General features: G+C 39.4%; 1 protein-coding gene across 4 annotated transcripts in view; it reads left to right on the top strand.

Annotated features, from left to right (window-relative positions):
* The window catches only part of TMEM135 (transmembrane protein 135), a 147786-nt gene that overhangs the window by 9896 nt on the left and 115624 nt on the right, over positions 1 to 22266 (top strand). For 2 of the 4 annotated variants that reach the window (XM_015852397.2, XM_015852396.2), the window contains exons 2-4: positions 1245 to 1372; positions 5138 to 5230; positions 18062 to 18095. In XM_015852397.2, coding sequence (XP_015707883.1) covers positions 1245 to 1372; positions 5138 to 5230; positions 18062 to 18095 — 255 coding nt within the window. The remainder of the gene's footprint in view (positions 1 to 1244; positions 1373 to 5137; positions 5231 to 18061; positions 18096 to 22266) is intronic. The other 2 variants (XM_015852398.2, XM_032442230.1) reach the window with 2 other exon arrangements.

Genomic DNA, 22266 nt, shown 5'->3' with positions numbered 1-22266 from the left:
TGTTTCCTCAGCCTGGCCTTTGTGTTGTTTTTCCTGGTTCTCTTCTGCCTTTCATGTAGGAGTTGAGTAGTGAAGAGAAGGGAAAGTGGAAAACTAGTATAAAACTTATTGGAGAAGCTACAGAATAACTTTATAATAAGCTTTTGATTTGACATTGCTTTATAACATACCGATATTTTCTTTTTTATATATTTAAAAGAAACACAACAGGATATACAGAAGTATAACATGCTCGTTTGGAGGAAACAAGACTGTATGCTTCAGCTCGAAGGTTGTGCCCTTTAAAAAGAAAAAAATTCTTCTGTTCCAAATGTTCACAACCTTTGTACAGTAGACTGGAAATAGCTGAGGAGGTGGCAACAAGTAATCTGCTGTTTAGTCTGCATTAAGACTTTGCTGCAACAAAACGATTATCTGGATTGCATTGTTGCCTAATCCATTATGGCTTAAACAGTCTTGACATGTGATGAAGTGGTGCTTTAATCTATTTTCAGAAGTCTGTTCGTGCATATGTTTCTCCTTAATCCTTAGCTCAGGCTTTGTTTTGGGCACTTGTTTTGGCAGAGCTCTCTTATGGTTAGTTCTAGCAGAACTATCTCTGTCTCTAAAACATCTTTGCCTTTAGCAAACAGTTCTTCATAACATAAATTCAACTGACCAAGCAGAGCGCTCACTTTTCAGATCCAACCTGTTTCCTACTTCATGTGTACGTAACGTAATGTTTATCCATAGCATTTCTATAAAATTTATCAAGAACGTGTTCTTTTAACAAACGGTGAAAAATTGGAGCACTTGGAGTTATTTGGTTGGAGTAGAAAACCTTTAGAAATGCATCATCACTTTAGGCCCCATGTCTGGGTTGCTTAGCGGTATTCTGACCTTTGTTACCACATAGTCCAACTGCCTGTAAGACAAATCTCTGTGAGTTTATTACATCTTAAAGTTCTACTATTTGGCACACAACCTTTCTGACTATTATGGCCAACGGTAACAAGGTAGTAAAACGTCTCCCATAGTTTCCACTTAGGCTTATGTGGTGTATTTCCTGGTATAAATACTGTAATATCTGGAACAAGTTCAAAGGAAATCTTTGCGGTATCGTTCATAAAACCAGCAAATTTAAGGAGATTTGATTTACTACGTAAATGGGCATATCTCATTTTACTTTTTTCTTTACAATGTGCAAGAAAGAACATAATTGAATTAAAGTTTGTCCTCCCTTTTTTTCTTCCCTCCTCCCTCAGATTGCAGCTATTCTCAGGAAACGAAAACTTGACTATTATTTGCACAAACTGCTACCTGAGATCTTGCAATCAACTTCCTTTCTGACAGCAAATGGGACCTTGTATATTGCTTGCTTTTGCATTCTAAGGTTGGTATACTGTCCTAAAAAATTAAATGTAATAGGAAAGCCATTGAATGTAACGTCTTAGCTTATAGAATAACTTGTCGTTTTAAAGAAACAACACATATGGGTAGGAGTCAGACAAGCAGTAGCTGTGCTTTCTGGTTTTAGTGCACAATATGCACAGTAAATAAGGCAATATATTCACATGGTTTCCTTTCCCATTTGTTACCAATTCCAAATACATGGGTGCAGGTAGATTGTAAGGGTTATCTAAGGAAATGTGATTTTTCTTTCCTAGAATGGTTTGAATGTAAATAGACATTTCAAATAGTGGGTCACAGGATTATCAGAAAAATTATGCTTTCCAATTTAAATGCTGCTCTATGAAGAGCAAGTGTATATTTGGTGACCTGTTTGACATATATGAATTGCAACTGGAATTGAAATTGACAAGATTACTTTCTAGGATTGCTAAAGGGGAATACTTTCCTGTCTTCTAGGAATTAATAAATCATTAACATGTAGTTAAAGTGTGTGTGTGGAGGGGGGGCAAGAGAGGAAAGGGGATAAATAATCAGTTTTCCTAATTGGGAGGTGTTGCCAGTAATGTTTTTGCTATGTTACTTGTTCTGTATATACCTACAGAATCTGGAAAAAATAAGATAGCGTGAGATTATGTGCGATTCATTATGATAAGAAAATCCCAAACTTACAGTCAGCCATTTCAGAAAAATCTCTTGATTTTTAGGGGAAAAAGGCTTATGGAGCTTGATTGAGGAAAGTGCAAAGTAATCGACTGGGAGGAAGAGAGCAGTTCTATCCTGTTCACGCACTGATGGGATTTAAACTGGGGACTAGATTAATCAAGGAGATGCTTGGGACTCATCAGGGATAGGCGCTGTGAACAAGTCAGCTGAACAAGTTGTATATGATCAAGAAAACAAGTGTTGAGAAGCGAGAAACTGGGAACAAACCAACGAGCACTATTAAATATGTGATATTTTTAAAAACTATATGTTGTATACCTTTATGAAGAACAACTACTGAGCTTATAATGTTGATAAGTTCATTACTTGGATTTTGCTTAGAATTAAGTTGTCTTGCAGCTTAAGCCATGTAAGCTTCCTTCTCTAATCAAATGGGAGGATGACAGGCTGGGTTGGTGCACGTGAAACTTCATTGCTTTTTTGTTACTACTTCGTGTGAGGTGGTTGTTTTATTTAAATATTTGTTTGAACTCATGATTCCTTGAGTTAATCACTGTATGATGTGGGAAATGTTTAACTTCCTGCTGTAGCCCTTCAGAGGGAAAATAATTATCTCATTTTCCAGCCCAGAATGCCATTTGGTTCTTCTGTATGTTTGAATCCATCAAAGAGATGGCAGAACACCATAGGTACATTGTTTAACTGTGGTCTGAGTGTTTCTAAAGTCAAGCTATGACCTTTCATAAAAAGGCTTTAGAGACCCAGATCCTTTAGGTCTGATTCTGCATAATGGTAAGAGATGAAATGGGATGTGTATCATTTTTGTGTCTTTTTTAGTTACAAGGTTTGTTATGTCTTTTCTTTGTCTTATCCGGGAAGTTCAAGTCCCTGTCAGGAGGTATTTGTTTTGTGAACATCTGAGCTGCCCACAGCTCTGAGTTGATGCAGTATTTCCTGCAGACTTCATACTCCTGACTAGGGGAGTTTCTAGAAAGCAGGAGCGGTAGTGACAAAGAAACAGAGTTCTCCATCAGTCCCCATATAGTTGACTTCTGGAATTCTAGAGTAGAGCAGCAGGTTAAAGGGTTTGTAGCTGGACATGTTAACTCATTTACCTGCACAATTCTTGCTCTGATAAAGAGTTGCGTGCTTCCTTATTTTGTAACACCTGGGTGATGTGTTGGTAGGCATATTGGGGTCTCCTGGATAAAGCAACTGCTTCATATTTTCATACATATACAGAAGCCTCAGTGATTCTTCAGTCACCATCTTATGCTGTATTCTGTAGAAAATACCTTTTATTCTCCCAGTAGTAATTGAAAGACCTAAATATGAAATGTAATTATCAGTGGCAGGTTTGGCTTGTGCTAATGTGTGGTTTTGATGCTGTTGTAGTATTTCCTTGTTTTCCACTGAGGAAAATGATCAAAATCAAAACAACTGCAAATACATCTTAGGATGTAATATTTTAGATAAGAAAATGCAATTTGAGTTATTTCAGTAATTGTTGAATATTCTCTCCTTTTCATTAATGAGTGAAATTTCATAACAATCCAAGTTCAGCTTCAGCAGTGACTTGGACTCTGGGTAGGTGTTCTCATTCTAGAAGGCATCGCTAAGTGAATAATCAACCAGTTTCAGCCCCCCTGCTATGTGCTGGGTCACCAACCACCAGACCAGGCTGCCCAGAGCCACATCCAGCCTGGCCTTGAAAACATGTCGCATTAGTGGACTGATTCTAATCCATGCAGGCAGAGAAAGTTCCTGTTTCTTTCCCACAGAAAAGGCATTTGTTCTGTTACTTAACAGATGTGCCTGGTAGGATGTGTTCATACTTACTAGGACGTTTCAGATGGCTGCTCTGAAACTTCATACAGTCATTGCTTTCCAAGAGAGTCCTAATAATGAACTTTAGCTACTGCAGCATTTGGCATTGTCATCCCGAGAAATCATCCTTTTTCAACCGTGGGAATGAATAGTGTGTATAATTGACATTACATCACTTGCTGGTGATACACTGGCTTCTTTTCTCTTCTGAATGTAAGCTGGCATTGCTCACTGCTCATGTTATTTTAGCAGCAGAAGTATGAAATGAGGCTGATCATGCCTTCTGAAAGAGTGAAAGTGATCTAATCCAGGTGGAAGTGGTAAATAATCTTAGTTCTTTCTATCAATATGAAATTTCATATAAGTAAATCACATTTGTATTTTGCTTTATTTTTAGAAGGGAAGACCCCACTGTTATTTTCCTCAAATAATAGTGCTTATCAGCTGAGCAGCCACAGTGTAACTGATGTGTATTCCTTATCAAATTTCAGTACTAGCTGACTTCTGCTTGCTTCTGTAGTCAGCCCAAGTCAGTTGGAAGGCACAGGTATATGATGCAGATTAAGTGTGGTAGAGGCCACTGTCACTGGCAAGCACTTTGGTCCTCCTATTCTCTCAGCAACCAATTTTATATCTTCCTAGATGATGTCTGTATTTGAAGAACTCTTTTTTTCAGCTCTTGGAAGAAACTGAGTGAAACCCAGATCTGGTTGCAAAAAGTGAGAGCTTTCTCACTGGCCTTAGTAGATCTGGGATTTCCCTCTTGGTTCCAGCTGTAATTGATTGCTTAACTTACCATAAGTGAGTGATTTACTGTTTTTAGCACCAGTCTGTCTGTCTATTTTCAGAGCACGTTGTATAGTAGAACAATTTGATTTGATTTCTGTCTCACTGGATTGCATTCCCACATTCCACAAGGCACATCTTCCTGAGGAGATGCATGTAAACAAATAGCAGAGAAAGGAGCAGCTGTCAGGTTGGAATCAGTGTCTGCAGCTTTTCAGAAGCATCTCTTGGAAAGTATTGCTTTCCTTAAGTTAATCCTTTAACTGAAATGGTTACGCTCATGAAGTTTTATGCGTCAAATGTTAACAATCCTCTCTGGGAACCCTCCTGAGAAGAACTATTCAACTGTAAGAATGGTTTGTCATTATCTGTAAGCACTGATTAATGGAAAATACAATTTATTTTAAATAAAGGTACATCAATACTGTGGTTGCTTTGCATGTAACATGTGTACAAATTAAATTTTCAGGAAACTACTTGGAAAATTCTACTTTTGGTCTCCTGGCTTTGGTGCTGCTTTACCAGCTTCTTATATGGCTATTCTCATCGAAAGGAAAAGCAGGTACAGTTTATGTTAATGGATTTTCTGTATTATACAATACTATTTCTTGTTTTGGACATTTGACAACTCAGTTTCTTTTTTCCCTTCAAATCCTGAAGTGTTCTCCATTTGAACTAGTGTCCTTTGCAGCCTCAGTATGGGAGGCTATAGTGAAAAAATCTTTTGACCTAAGATCTGCTTCTTATATATTTCTTTATGCTATTACTTCTTCATATTAAAAGAAATGATATGGGGGAGAAAAACTGAATGTCTCAGAGAGATGAAGTAATCCGAGCTGAAAGCAATGTAATGATAAAGAGAACAGAGGTTTTTGCTTATGAAATGATGTCTCAGTTCAGCTATCAACATGAAATTCATTAGGAAGAGCATGGAGTTAGGGGAGGAAAGCTTGGAGTGATCCAAGGATAGCTGGAAGCTGCCATTTGTCATGTGGCTGTGAGAAATGGCAGGTGAAATCTGGGTTAGGAAGGTTGAATGTTTCGAAATGCAACTTCCATTGGTAGTTTGCACAATAAAGAAAATTACAATGCTTAATTTAATAAATTAAATAAAATGATATAAATGCCGTGTCCCTGGAGGTGTTCAAGCCTGTTTGGATGGGGCCCTGGTCAGCCTGGTCTAGTATTAGATATGGTGGTTGGCAACCCTGCCCGTGATAGGGGGTTGTACCTTCATGATCCTTGAGGACCCTTCCAACCCAAGCCATTCTATGGTTCTGTGTTTTGATCATCTGGATTGTGTGCCCTTTATCAGAAGTAGAGGTGGTGACAAAAGCATAGTAGAAAAAATTATTCTTTAAAAGAAAAAGAGGTTTTAGTCCTGGAGATGATGTGAACACACTTCTGATGTCTATGATTGTCTGAATCTTCTATGTACTTCTGTTTCAAAATAGCTGTAAATGCACATACGTGTTGTCACCTATCTGTCAGGCCCTATCTCTGAACTTCAGTAAAGGAGTTAAGCAGTACCCAACCTGAATTTTGAAGGAAGATTGTCTGAGTTCTCTCCTCTGAAAATAACACACTACCTATTGCTTTTTGGAAACTGAAGAATCATAGAATCATCAAGGTTGGAAAAGACCTGAAAGATCATCCAGTCCAACTGTTCACCTATTACCAATAGCTCCCACTAAAACATGTCCCTCAACACAACATCCACTCATTCCTTGAAGAATGTTCCTTCATATGTAAGTAGTTCTGGAAAGGTGATGGTACTTCTAAACCATATTATTGAAATTAACTACAAAGAAAAAGGATCACAAAATTATGTCTGTATTATTTATTTTGGAAATAATTGAACTTCTTAAAAAGAAACTTCCTTTTTAGCTGTTTGGTTTACCTCTTACTGCAGTTACTTCCTCAAAGATACCTTCTGGTGTGTCTTCTTGTATTTACTCAGACTCTGGAACTGTGTTGCCATCAGTATTTCATTTTACAATGCAAGCAAATGCATTTTTCCCCTTTAATCGGGGTCACTTAAACTTTTCCTACAGACCTGTTACAATGCGAGTGCTTCATGTGTCAGACTTCTACTATTTCTAGGCAAGATTAGGTGGATGAACAGCCTCATTTCTTCCCATTTATGAGTTTCCTGTAGCTTTCAGAATATTCTTGAGCTAAGAGCTGTGACTACTGGTAAGCCCAAATTATATGGGGTTTTTATAATCTTGCAAACTAAGAACTTCTGAAGTGTAGAAAGAGAGTCTGTAAGCAAATATCATAACAAATGGCAGTTTTTAAAAGCCTTAGCCGCAAAGCAAGAAAACTTTTATGTGTTAGCAAGCACCTATTTCACTTCTGAGGTTTGGAAGAAATAAGAGTTGAGATAGGGATGTATGTAAGCGATGGAAGTAGATACAACGTGTATGGGTATGGTATGCCAGGGCTCCTTAAAATCAGCATGGCCAGCAGGTTGAGGAGGTGATCCTCCCCCACTGCTCTGTCTTGTTGAGGCTACATCTGGATTATTGCATCTGGTTCTGGGATCCCCTGGTACTACATTTGTATTCCTCCAGCATTAATAACATTTAGAAAATGTGTTGTATTTTTTGCTGAATAACTACATTTTGGGAAATGAAAGATATTCAGATGTAGTTCTGTAGGAAATAAGGTGATCATGTTGTTGGGCAGGAAGGTGCTCTTAGTGTGGTGGAAATATACCTGCTGTTGTGAAGGGAGCTTGAATACGAGCAGTCCCTGTTATTAATGACAAAAACAGATTGTAAATTAACTGGGAAACTTAATTAGTTAAAAATGCTGAAATATTTGGTGTGCGACTCTGTACAATGTGTGAACTGCGGCTGCTGACAGACCCAGTGAGACACGACTTTGATTTGAGAACTATTTGCTTGGTAGCTTCAGTTAAAGGCAGAACTGAAATTTAATGGACTTCTGTGGTGTTTTAGGAAGGTAGCTTTGGACAAGGAGATATGTTGAAATTTTTAGTCGTCTGTGGAGTAGCTTTCAACAAAGTGCATGGAGAAGTCTTGATTTTGGTTCATAAATGTATCTCTACCCCTTTAAATTACAGCTCGCAATGCCATCAGATTAAATCACTTAATCTCTTCCCAAGTGGAGACCCTATTTTAAGTGCCTCACTGGCATTTGCTTGCACAGCAGCCCTGTTAGTCCCGAACTTGGGAACAACGTGCTTGTAAATCGGATTCTTGAATGTTTCTGTACCTGTGTGCCAGTCTTGCAAGATAATGGGAAAAAGGATTGGGCAGGCAGTTCTGCAGAAAGCAACTCCATTTGGCATAAACCTGAAGGGGTCTGTTTATTTCTAAGGGGCTGCATAACTAGTTTGGTGATAGTTTGTGCCTTTGTAATGAGTAACTTAAGTTTTCATAGTATCACAGAATGGCCTGGGTTGAAAAGGACCGCAGTGATCATCCAGTTTCAACTCCCTGCTATGTGCAGGGTCACCAACCAGCAGACCAGGCTGCTCAGAGCACATCCAGCCTGGCCTTGAATGCCTCCAGGTATGGGGCATCCACAGCCTCCTTGGGCAACCTGTTCCAGTCACCACTGTGTGAAAAACTTCCTCCTCATATCTAACCATTGCTATGGAAGTAACTAAGAATTTCTGCCTCTTTCTTGTGTTCCCAAGCAGCGCAAGAGTGCCTGCTTAGAATAGAAGGATGCATCCTTACTGAGCAACACCGAGTTTGGAAAGTAACATCAGCCAACTCTTAGATGCATAGCTGGTGTGTGCTTCATGTTCTGAGAAGTGCACAGGGTTGGATCTTCTTGCCATTAAGTTATTGGTGGCAGTCGTATCGTGTTACTACTATATACGGTGTTCATGTTAGTGTCTCTCCAGAAGCAGAGATGACTCAGGTGTGTTCATTTGATTTCAGCCTCCTCTGGTAATCATCACCCTTATCTTATTAGTCTCTGTACAGATTCATTTTAAAGTGCACTCCTCATTTACTGCCACTGAAGCTGTTTCAATCTCTCTATAAGAAGCACTTCTGTTGGTTTCTAACTTTGAACAGTGACTATTTTACTTATGCCTTTTGGCTTCTGTTCATAATTCTGAGCTTATTAATGTCTGTTAAACACTATCAGGAAGCCTGGAGCTCCCAGCTGAAGTGGGAGCAGCTCAGACTGAGTGATTCCACACTGCTGTGCTGTGGGGTAGTGGGGCTGCCAGGAGGTGAGGAAGTAACTGAGCCTTCTCGTTAAAGTTGTTGTGAATGAAGCTGCTGAAATGTGCTGTGTGGCTTGGCCACAGCCTGTGTATTGCTGGAAGTGCGACCAGATGGGCTGTGCCTTTCACATTCCTGAAACAAAGGAGTCTGGCTGTTCAGTGAGCACCATTACTTCAGGTGTCTGTGTTTAATTATTTGCAAAGAAAAGAGTGATGCTCCCCCAGGTCTTTCATAAACCTGCTAATGCTCCAAGTTCTATTTTACTCATAGCTAAATCTTTACTTTCAGTTTGCTTAAACTCTTGTTTAAAAAAAAAACAATTTCTTAAAGAGTTTTAAGAGTTACAAGTGAACCTATAAGAAGGGGTACAGTTATGGTTTTAATGAAACTAATTATCTTACTGCCCGGTTAACTTTTTTTTCTGCCTTTGGTAAGCAATTAAGACAGAGAAACTGCAACTGCATTCCCCTGTAAGCTGTGGGGTGGCTCCAAAGGGACCTCTCTGGGATTGCCCCCACCACCCCACTGGCCAACAAATGTTTATGTACGGGCTGTTAACATTACAGTGGCGCCTGTCTCGTCGCTATGGGTAAGCCTGTGTCACTGATGGTGTTATAAAACCTGAGATTTAAGGCTTTTGTAATTTGGTTGTAAAATCTTGCTCTGGGCTACTATTGGCAGCAAGCTTTAGTAGAGAACTTTGAGTGTTTTTTCATCAAGTTCTATGTACTGGACTCATTGCAGGAGTTGGATGGGATGACCTTTGAAGGTCCCTTCCAACCCTAAGGATTCTATGATTCTATCTGTATGTAAAAGATGATATAGTGCAACAGTTCATGTTAATAGAGAATGCCTCTGTAGGTATAGTGGTGTTCTTGAAAACATGTTGCTTAGAAAAAGAATGGAAGCATTTCTAGAAGAACCATGTAGTGCTTTTAGAGTTCGGTGCATGATGACCTGATGTCATGCTGTCACTCACTGGGGCTTCTGCTTTGCCACAAGTGCCATTAACTTAAATAAATTGCAAGGGAAGAATGTGGCAGGGTAGTAATAAAGTCTATGTTTTAAATAAATATATATAGAAACTGATACTTTTTAAAAATGGGTTTTGTGGAATTCTCCTTTCAAATCTGAATCATGCTGAGGATCATGCTGAAGAAGTTGTGATTTGTGGTTATTCATGTTCAGTTATTAGGGTGAAGAAATAAGAAGGTAAAGGGAAAGCGTATACATTCAGGGTCTATATTGGAGAATGACAAATAATAAGATTGATAGATAACTGATATATCAGGTAGTATGTATAAGAACAAGCATCTTATCTGATGTAGTTTAATTATGATACGTTTCTGTAACTTGCTGTCAGTGAGTCATAGCATTGCTGGGGTTGGAAGGGACCCTTTGAGGTTCTAAATGCAAACCTGCTCTGGCAGGGTCAGCTGCACAACTGTGTCCAGTTGGGTTTTGAGCATCTCCTCCAAGTGGAGGCACCACTACAACTCTGAACAATGTGTTAGAGTAGGATAGTTCTATTGGAAGGGACCTTCTGAGATCATCTAGCCCAACTGCCCGATCTCTGCAGGGTTAACCATAAGCTAAAGCACATGGATGGGGTGGTGAGGCACTGGAACAGGTTGCACAAAGTAGCTGTGGATGCACCATCCTTCGAGGCATTTGTATTTTTATTTGAACACTTCTGCAGTTCCCTGTATTTCAGGAGGACTCACTGGGTTGGCTGCAACAACAAAAGTGAGGCTTCTTCATCGATTATGCTGTAAGACAGCACAGGCAGTGCTTTTGAGCTCTGGATTATGTCTGTCAAGCTCACATGAGGCTAGCTTGGATGGACAGAAGGCAGTACTAAGGCAGGGTTATGGACTGATGGATCCCAGGTGGCCGTGTGCAGCCAACACAGTCTGTGCTGCTCTAGGTGAGACTTGAGATAATAACTTGGGTGTTTCCCTCTCCATTATTCTAAGGACTACTTTTCATAAACCTCACTTTTCAGCCTATGAAGTGAAAATTAAAAAACCTGAACAATTAAAACTTATGTGGTTGTCTGAGTGTTAGTAGAATTTCCTATTGTTTTTTCATCATGCACAAGCACACACAAAAAGACTCCCCCTCCAGCACCCAAATGTTAAAGTGCTGTTGAAATGCCTGTAGAAAAAACGGTAACATTGAGACTACTATTGAACATCAAACTGTTCTGCAAGTCTAAGCTGAATTCAAACAACACAGGCAGTGGATTAATTGCTTGGTTCTGTCTGCTCCTTGCTCGCATGCAGGAGGCACTCACTTGGACTTCCTTGACTTAAACAAACACTTAATACATCTTCTGTGTCTGAACGCTTGTGTGTAACATGCAGAACCCAGAGGGGAATAATAGATATTCTGCTAATGTAGAGTAAGCTTCAGATGCTGCCTAGCTGAGCTAGCTACGGTGTTAGCTGATGTGGTGGTGAAAAGCTAGAGATGAGCCTAGGGGAATGATGATGGGGGCTGGGGGCGAGGCAAATGGCTCAGCTGAAGGCATCTACACCTTTGCTGTGACACAGTAATGGTGTATAGCAAACTAGAACAAAGTATGAGTCCTGGGTTCTGCAGAGCAGTCATGCTGGCGTAGCTGTGCTGGTTCTAGGAGCAAACCCAGTGTTTTCTTCTATATCAACTGAGCCAATTAAAAATAATTCTGGTATGATCAACAGCCCAAAGAAATTGTTATCTGGGGCCTTATTTAATGGGAGATAGACCTTCTTATACCAAGAATGTTAACGATTTAAAAAATTGCCGGAAATCCTTCATTTCTTCTCCTGAGATTTGAACAACTTGTTATTCTTCTGTTATCTACTGGTCAATCTTTTTATGAAAGCAGTAAGCACTTTGGAATCTGATTTTTATCTCCTCATGAAATCTTGTGAGGTTAAGTCACCCTTAGCTTAAGAGCTCTCACTCTCCCTTAGCTCTGCCTTTGCTTTGTCTCTGGGTCCATAGATGCCATGAGGAAGCCAGGAGAGGAGGAGAGGAACGATGAAAGAAAATCTGTATAAAATTAGAGTAGAAAACAGTTCAAAAATCAAGCCGTCGATGTTATCTTGTGTTACACTAGCTGAAAACTCAGTAAGAATTATTGGTACTAATTTAACTGGAATGTATTACTGTAGATATATTTTCATTTTGGCTTCTGTCCCTCTCTAGTTTTCTCATACCCTTTCTTTGGCATGTGTTCAAATCATAGAACACGTTGTGTTTGCTTTTCCTTTTAAGAACAACAAATTCTGAGTATTGCGAAGAATAAAATAACCATTTTTCTTAATATATAATGTGCTCAGCAGTTGCTGAATTGCAGTTTTGAGCAGTTCTTCAACTCAGAAGTGTTCGTTTCCAACTTCAAACCATCCCAAACTTGGAAATAGAGAGTCCTTTAAAACATGGTGGGTTGTGGGTCCTCAAACTGTATCTTTTGATGGGAAGTTTTGTGCCTGAAGGTGCTATTTGTGTGAAGGACTTGCCACTGGTATTTACTGAGCTCCAAAAGTAATGGTTTTCTTTTTGGAAAACTTATTGCTTAGGTCTGTTTTCTTAATTTTCTGCATTATTTTGAAAGCTTATCTGTTCCTGCTGATTCTGAGTGAACTTTTGCACCAGGATTTCACTGCTGGCCTCCAGCTGCCAGTAGGAAATCAGTGGGTGTGAGAGATTAACGATACCCTAAACATAATCAGCACTTCTTGTGTTATTACAGGGATGCAATCACAACTCCACATCTATCGTTGATTGGTTTTTGGTGTCAAGCTGCTGTGGAGCAGAGAAAGCCCTCTTCACGTTGACCTTTTTCTTTTCGGGGAAAGCTGTGATTTGTGTGCTTGATTTAAATCTGCAGGTTATGAAGTGGTGTGCTTTACAGTGTGGGGGGAGGAAGGTGGGGAGGGAATTCTTCCTGTTTTTGCAGACCACAAATCCTGTCTGGGGACCCATTACAAACTATTATGTTAGCTTCTTAGTTTAGGCTCAGAAATTCAGGTCAGAGTTAACTCTTTCTATTCTTTTTAATTTCTTTTTAATTTTTTTTTTTTCCCCTCATGACAACTGTAATATTTTCAGACTTTACCGTGACAAGTTGGTACAGCATAAACTGTGTGCTTTGCACTTTTGAAACATTGAATTCCATATTTACCTTTTGAAACCACTGGTTTCAAGCTACGGCAGGGGAGATTCAGGCTGGACATTAGGAAATATTACTTCTCAGAAAAGGTGGTCAGGCACTGGAATGGACTGCCTGGGGAGGTGGTGGAGTCACTGACCCTGGGGGTGTTCAAGGAGTGCTTGGATGTTGTGTTGAGGGACATGGTTTAGTGGGAGCTATTGGTAATAGGTGAATGGTTGGACTGGATGATCTTTTAGGTCTTTTCCAACCTTGTTGCTTCTATGATTCTGTGACTCCTTTGAAAGTAGTTATGCATGTGATTTTAGAAGATCCATAAAATGATTATTGATGAAAATAAGGTGCTAGCTGTCACAGTGTGCAGCACATCGAGTGAGCACTGATATTCATATTAAATTCCAAGTTGAATTTGGAGGAACCTTTTAAAAAACTATATATATATATATATATATATATATATATATATAGTTTTTCATAAAGATGACATTTATTATGTTAAATCTGCATGTGGTTCAGACCTTGTTGTATAGGTCTCAGAAAGTGGTAAGTTTGACGTGCTGCTTCTAGCACCTGCTTACTCTCAACTCAGACCTGTCAACGTGACAGTAGTAGGAATTCTTGGAGGAGTAAAGCACAAGTCTGAGATATTAGGAGTGTGACATTTTGAGGCAGGCAGCGAATTCAAAAGCTTTGTGAATAAGCTCAAACAATGCTTGTCTTAGCTTTGCCTTTTTATTTTTTCCTAGCTTTTAAAATTTACTGTATATGAGGACAAACACAACCCAGTGGTGAGGCTGCTTAGGCAGAGAACTCATGCTGTTAATTGCATGAGTTAATTGCATTTTGTGTTATTTGTGGTCTGGTCACATTTTTTCCTCTTCAGTTTTGAGCAAGAAAAACAGTGATAGTAAAAAGTCAGACTGGTAAAAGCAAAATAACAAACAAGCAAAATGTATTTAGAGTACTTCAAATCCAGTTACAGTGAACATCTAGATTTAAGAGTGCCTACGTGGGAGGGTTTATAGTATAAATGAAAGAAGGCATTGGCATAGACTGCCCAGAGAGGTGGTGGGTTCAGCATCCTTGGATGTGTTCAGGAGCTATGGAGATGTGGCACTGAGGGCTGTGGTCGGTGGCCATGGTGGGGATGAGCTCATGATTGGACTAGGTGGTCTTAGAGGTCTTCTCCAACCGTAATGATTCTATGATTCAGTAAAGAAAACAATATATTGAACTTTGAATTGTGGAAAAAGTTCTTAATGAGAAAACCTTCAACTTGACTGGAATGTTGTATATTAGTTTTATTAAGTTAGAGACAGCAAGGTAAGAAGTTCTCAAAGGAGAAATGAATATTGATGAGGAATAGCTTAAAGATCACAGATGCCTAACTTGTCTGTGGCTCTGTGGAGAAAGAAGGGATGTTGGTTTAGTACAACAGCTAAAAGCTTCTTGAACACTCTTATAGAAAAGCGTAAATATCTTGCTCACGGAAAGATGAGTTCAAAGGTTGAAGCTGGTGCTTTGTGATTTCTTTTGATTTTAAAATTCTCTTGATTAAACAAAGAAGCTGAAATCTTTAATCTGCTTTTTAATTTCCTGTACTTTCATTTCCAGTCCTTGAAACTGAGCTCAGAAAAGAGCTGTGTGTGATTAAAGTCTTAGAGAACATGATTCAAAAGGTGAAGGGGCTCAGTTTTGTGCCCAAGAACTGGGCTGTGGCCGGCATGTTGGATGGAAGCATTCGACTGTAGAGGGATGTGAGAGGTTGGCTGGTCCAGCGTCCTGCCCAGAGTAGGGCCAATCTGAGATCTGACCCCTGTGCTTGATGGACAAACTACCATTTCCTCAAGCAGATCAAAAATTGTCCTGCACTGCTGCCTCTTACCCTGGCAACCATGGGCTGTTCTTTGACCCCCTGTAACTGGTGTCCTGCCCTCAACTTGTGCATGCATATCAGCTGTGATCTGCGGGTGCCTAATGGCCACCTGTAAAGGGAACTGATCTCTTCCCTTGACCTCCTACCTACACTTCTGGTAGTACAGCCCTGTGTGCTGCTAGAATTCCTTGCTATTTTTGTCCTATAGCTTTATTTATTTATTTATTTATTTGTTCTTTGTGGAGTTATTTCAGTCTCTTTCCTCTGAGCAGTTCAGTCACAGGAAAGTGTCGTTCTTTGAGCTTTATAGACCAGAGTTGAAGAGCTTTTGCTGTTTGAGTATGGTCTGGATGCTGCTAAGATGTTAAAGAAAGTGAGTTGTACCTAGTGAAACCTTTCTTTGAGGCATAAATCATAGAATCATAGAATGGCCTGGGTTGAAAAGGACCATAATGATCATCCAGTTTCAACCCCTCTGCTATGTGTAGGGTTGACAGCTACCAGACTGGGCTGCCCAGAGCCACATCCAGCCTGGCCTTGAATGCCTCCAGGGATGGGGCATCCACAATGTCTTTGGGCATGGATCAGATTTATAATAAATTGTTCAGCCACGGATGATATCAGGTGTCTTGGATAACTGCACTTGGAATCATTGCCTTTTTTAGTTCTATAAAATACAAGAATACAGGTGCAGCTCTCTTTGATCCTGACTTAGGTACATGCTCCACTTCAGCCTTCGCTAACCTTGTCAACCTTCCATTAATTGTGCCCTAGCTTGTAGTTGTTTTTTCCCCACTTCCTCCAAATAAAAGATTGCATATCACTGGGGACTGATTATGGGAAATAATATCAGTGGAAGGGAGGCAGTGAGAAGCTAAGGCGAAGGTCTTAAGGAGAGCAACCTCTGAGAGAATGTGTATGGACGAAGTATTATCTGTTTCTTAGTGTCTGTAAGTCTCCTAGAGCATGTGATTATACATGGTTGACTAATTTTTGTTGTTACTTAATTATTTCCTGCACTTGTAATACTGTTTCCCAATTGTATGTGTCTCTTATTTACCAGCTGCAGCTTTAAAGCAGTCCTTGGTTGTATCAGTGACCCTTTTGCTTGGATTAACTCAATCTTTCAGTCCTGTTTTCCATCAGCTGCCATTGTTACAAAAGAGTGCAATGCTTTCTGAACTTCCACCTGCTTTTTACCAGTGGAGTTCACTGTTGGGTTAAGTTTGCTGGATCACATTTACACAAGGACAAGAAGAACCTTTTTCTTGGTAGAAACTTGGGGGTATTTAATGCTATAGTAGTCACAGAATGAGTTTGGGAAAAGCAACCTATTTCTGCATAGAGTTCAGCAGGCAGGTTTGCTGCGGGCACTAATTTCATCTTGCATCTTTCTGTACTCCCAGCTCCAGAAGTTACTTTCTTGGGCACTTTCATTGCCTGTGTGTTTTCCCTGCTCCTAACCACCTCCTTTTCATATCGGTCTCACTCCAGCTGCAGTGCTGCTTCTTGTTTCTTTCCTTCCTCTCTTCTCGCCCCTTTTCCTTTCTTTGTCTTTGTGCAGGTCGTGCTTTACATTTGGCCAAGAGGGACCATAAGGGAAGCTAAAGCTTTGAAAGATAGAGTTCCTACTTTTTCAGTACTTCCATTTGACGTTTTTTTATGTGTGAGGCCAAAGCTTCTCCATCTGCATGTCATCTCTGCCTGTGTGATACAGATGCTGCAGGAGTGAATGTACCAGGTTATCACCAAGCTATTCACATAGTAACAGTTGTCAGTATACACACTATGCTCTGAATGATGCATCTGTCACAGGGGGAAGCTGCTTTTGGATTAGTGTGTTACTACAGGTTGACATTGCTCGTGGTATTTTCCAAAGGGCTCAAAGTGCATTGAGTTGACAGGATAGCTGTCATGTGTAAAGTTAACGCTGTTTCCAAACACTTTTGTACATTCAGTTTATCCTGAGCTTTTTATACTTGTGCAGGAAAAGTTGAAAAAGAACCCCATCCAACTAAAGAAACATCAAATATCCCTTTTTTCACTCCCCCCTGGTCAGAATCAGCATGCAGGATTTTGATGCTTTGTTATGAAGTATGGAAGTCTAATTGCTTTAGCAGTTGTGGATGTTATTCACTATCTTTTTGTTTCTTCTGTTTCCCAACTTCACCAGATCTTTAGATTTGGGTTTCTGGCTGCCTGTGATTTTGATTTGCTTGCTTGTACCATTGCAGTGATTGCAGGTTATCTTATGAACATACAGTTCTGTTAAGCACCACACAAGTGCTCAAAACTTCAAACTGCGACATACCTACAAGCCTGGGTTGGACCTTTCATGTTGGCACATTAAAACAAAGAAAGCCAAACCATGTGAAGACAGATGAATTCAGGTTTATAAACCCGTTTCTGTATTAGCAATTAAACACGTAGTGTTGTTGTGTTTTTGGAATTGGTGTGTAGCAGCATTGTAAACAGTGAGAAAAATCCTGAAAATCAAGATGCTGATAGCAGTAGTCAGGTAAGAAATGCTGACATTGTGCCTGTGAAAGCTAATACAAAGAGAGAAGACAAATGAGGGCAAAGCAAATCCGTAGTTGTAAGTGCACAACCTTACTTAAAGCTCTCTGGCTGGTGAATGGCTTCCAGAAGACAACTGCATTTTTGATAGCTGGACCTTGTGGAAACTTCTGTTTCAGTCTGCTGCAGCAGCAGTTCGCTTCGATGTAGCTAGAGCTCAGTTTTTGGTCTTGTTCTGGGAATGTGGGGCAGCATGAGCCCAGGTTTATGTTTTTAATATCCAGCTAGTGGCACCATACAATAGAAGGGGAACAAAGAAGAAACTAGGTAAAGGTTTGTAGAGGGAAAAGCAGTGGCACTGTTGGTACTGCAGCTCTCATCTGGAGTGGGTGGGCATGCTGCTTTGTGCTATGGCATCTGCATTGCCCATTTCAGTGGAAAACACTTTTTGTGAGAATATTTGGTTTCATATCTGTTTCCTGGCAGGATGGTAATGATTCATTCCCCGTCAATATACCACTTACTAAACTCTCTTCTTTAATAAGACGTTCAGATGCTTAAGGTACTTTTCTTTATTGACAAAATGTTTAATTTGTTCACTGATTTTATCATTTCTGTTTATAGGAGAGGTCTCCTCACAATTTACATGGCAAATCAAGTAAGTAATTCTTTATTCAAATGGTAAAAATATGTGAGATCCTTGCAATTGTTTTTGAATCCACTATCAAATACTGTGCATACAAACGTATTTACCAGATGGTTGTGTCAGTTTAGTTTTTTCTCATGAAAAAAATAGCAGTAGTAAGTTGATCTAAATTTGTATTTTGTACACGAACTTTTTCTAAATAAGGACTTTTATCACATGCCCATACTTTAGGAATGATTGTATTATGCCAAAATAATTATCTAACCAACCTAGAATTCTACACTTTACTGGGGCCTTGAGGAAATCATGCAGACTTTGAAGATTCATTAGTAGAAGTACTGAGGCAAAGGCAATTTCTTGCAGCACAGGTCAGAGTGATAACACCGATACCTTCTCTTCCGTCCTGGTAAGTCATTGGTGGTGACAGTTGTAATTCTGAGGATTCTTGGAAGACTTCCAGAAAGAGATGATGTTACAGTATGCTACCAAGTAAATATCCTACCCATAAAAATATATGCATTTACAAACTCTATTGGAATTCCCTCTCAAATTCAGGTGTGTAAAAATTTCTTTTAGACAGGAATTGGTTCTTGGTTTATTCTGTATTCATACAGTGCCCGCCATGAGTAGGGTTCACAGAATTCAGAAGAGAATAATTCAGTTCTCACCATGAGTTATATTGATTTCAGCTGCTGTTTATGTCTTCTATAGCTGTGTGACCTGGATGGCTCATACCTTATCCTTTAAGATTCCTTTTCTTTGTTTGTAATTTGAGAAGGAGACTAACCATTTTTTTTGAAACTAATTTAATTCTATGTTCAGACCCTCAATAACACACTAACGTGGCATTGAATTCCTACTTTATATAACTTAATATTGGAAGGTTTGAGTCTCTCTTTGAACTAAGAGCAGCAACTGTGTAGGAACTTCTTTTTCAGGACATGCTGGTGGTCATGTCATCATTCATTGGGAGCAGACTTCAAGAGAAGGATGAAATAGGTTTGCTTAACAGCAATATTCTGGATGTCCCAATTCTGAGAAAGCTATTGCTATGTTTTCGTCTCTTAAATTGTGATACCAACAGCTCACTTGGGCAGTTCAACAGCATTAGAAAGAAAAAGTCAACCAATATATTTCTATTTTAAAGAAGCTGTTTGATTCCATGAGTGTTATGTTCAGCATAATGGTTTATTTTAGTCACGTGTGTTTGAACTTTGGACAGCCAAGGATTTGCCCCATAAATTGCCCTTGATCATGATGTTCTTTCCTAGTTAGCAAGCTGTGTAATCACTGTGAATGTTTGCCTACCTGTGTTGCTTGTCTCTGGTTGAGAGCTTTATATGCTTGGTTAAGATTTACTCATTACTTTACTATGCCTTTAAAATACTTGTTATCTTTAGATTGCAGCATGTTCTGAAAACTGGCAAGCTGCACTTATTAATGCTAGTATCCACATTTCAGACCTGGAGCATAATGACTTAAGCTACTTGTTAGGTAATGAGAATGCAAAATGGATCTGGAACATGAAGTGACTCTTGCATTCCTTAATACTATCTCCAGGGCCTATTAAGGTGTCCTTTGAACTGAACACGCTGCATTGTTTTGTTTCATATTTGCTAAAGTATGTTTTTTAGCCAGTAATTGCAGCTTTCTGTGTGATTTGTCCTGTGTGCTTTTGTCTAGTTAGATGGGGGTAATTGTAATTAGTTTTATTTGCTTATTATAAGTAATTATCTTGACTATTGATGCAGTGAATTTTTATACCCATACTAGGACTTCCAAAATAGAAATTTGTTCTTACTGTTCTATTGGCAATAGTCAATTGTTTGTCCTCAGAGATGAACTTAAGTAGCAAAATGGGCACAGGTATATTAAAGCCGTATATATGGCTGCTGTTCAGAAGTGGAAGGCAGCAGGGTGAAGAATGCTTGTTCTGAACAATAACATCAATATTGATTTCTCATCTTGGACTACTAGAAATATCTGAATAAGTGTCATGACTAATTGTAAGTAATCCAGTAATTATAGATTTATGTGACCCTAAACTCCCAGGCTGTATTTTCTGACTGCTTATACAATAAAATGACATTAGAAACCATAAGAACCATGTAATCAATGATTAGCATCTTATTTTTTAGTAATTTGTTAATATTGTATATGCTCTGTGGAAAATTTGAATGGAAATAGCTCCTGAAGGTAGCTTTCTGCTAGACTGAATCTATTGGAACAATACACCCAAGGACTGGATTTTTATGGGAATACTTAATATGCAACCTAAAATCAACCTCCAAGCTTTCTGGAAATCAGCTGAAGTTTTTTGGTAATAAATTAATATACCTGACCCATAACATGGTTGAAAATGTGGGTTTGGAAATTATTGACTAGTTACTTGTCTTAGAACTGACATTTGTGATACCCCAGTACAGACCTGCAGTAGCAGTCCGTGCTGGGGACCACGCAGCAGCACAGAGAATTTCAAGTTCTATTTTGGATTGCACGTGTTAAAGTCAAGACATTTCTAAGATTGTAAGTGATGCATTGGTGGGGAACATATAAGATAGCCCTTCATGGATAATTTGAGATCAAAAGGAACCCCAAGATTCCAACAAAAGGTGGAAAGTGAAATGTAATATCTTCAGCTATTTTTATCTGGGAAAGATGATGATAGTAATAAATAAGCACCCATGATTAATACCTATAGTTCTTGTATTTCAAAACAGTTATGGCATACTTGACGATGAACAGCTTGACATTTGAGTTGTTGCTTTGAAGCTGAAGAAAAAAATAGGGATTTTTTTGGTGTTGAAACAAAGTCTGTATTCAGGAAGAGGTTAACATGGACTACGACGTTTTGTTATAAAAAGTTTGAGAAATCAAATTACTGGAAAACTGAAACATCATCATTGGAATGTTTACCAAGAGAAGAGGCTCCTTAGCATATACTGAAATTTAAAAAGGTTTTTTTTGCTTTTACCAGAAAGAAATTGAAGTTCTTCCACTTGAAATTCGAACTGTGACTCATTATGTCAAATACTTCTTTTGCTTGTTCTGTAATTTCTACTTTATTTGAATACAACCATTTGTGTTGGAAAAGGCCTTCAAGATCATCCATCAAGTGCATCCATCAGTCTGACCTAGAGTCCCATTACTAAACCACGCCAGACTACCCTCTCCATAAATAAATTCTTGTTGGTGTCCAATCTAAACCTAACTTGGTTGTGATGTGAGGCTGTTTCCTCCCCTCCTGTCCCTTGTCACCTGAGTAAAGAGACTGACACCTCACCACAACCTCCCTTCAGGTAGTTCTAGAGAGTGATGAAGACTCTTCTTAGTCTCCTTTTCTCCAAACTAAACAACCAAAGTTCCATCAGCCACTCCTTGTAACTCTCATTTTCCAGTCCCTTCACCAGCTTTTTGTTGCTCTTCTCTTATATTCTCAACTCAGTATCTTCCTGTCAGTGGGGCTTGAGGTGCAGTGTCACAGGAGCTGAGTACGGGGGGTGGACTGTCCCTCCTCAGCCCTACTGGCCACACTAGTTCTGATACAAGCCAGGATGCCATTCACCTTCTTGCACCTGGGCATGCTGCTGTTTCATGTTCAGCCTGCTGTCAAGTAACACCCCCAGATCCCCTTCTGTTAGACAGCTTTCCAGCCACTCTTCCCTAAGCTGATATCGTTACATGGAGTTGTTTTGACCCACGTGCAGGACCCAGCACTTAGCCTTGTTTAATGTCATGTATGGTGTTGTACTTACAGAATGGGAAATGTTAACGTTAACAAGTTGTTCTTTGGGGTCACAGGTTAAACAATGCAAAGTTCAAACATGAGATGAAGCAGCTGGATGCAGAAGGCAGTGTGGTAATGTGGGGGACTTGTTCTCAAGTGTAATGAGAGGAATTAGTATAGGAATCACTCCCAGTCATAGAGGCAGGCATTAGGGAGTGGTAAAAAAAATATGGTTTTGAAAAATAAGATGAGAAAGAAGAAGAAGAGACAAAAAAGCGCAATCTAAAGATGAGATATTAGAACTCTTAATTGTAAGAGTCATGAAGGAATTGAAGCTAGGCTGCTGTAATGGCAATTGGATGAGAAGGCAGTGGGAGAAGTTAATTTGTTCTACATGCAGAGAGCGGATGATAAAGAAAATGATAGCTATGCAGGAAAGGGAAGTGATGAATTTTG

The sequence above is a fragment of the Coturnix japonica genome, chromosome 1 (genome assembly GCF_001577835.2).
Source record: "Coturnix japonica isolate 7356 chromosome 1, Coturnix japonica 2.1, whole genome shotgun sequence".
Taxonomy (NCBI): Eukaryota; Metazoa; Chordata; class Aves; order Galliformes; family Phasianidae; genus Coturnix; species Coturnix japonica.
This window is presented reverse-complemented; position numbering and strand designations above follow the sequence as displayed.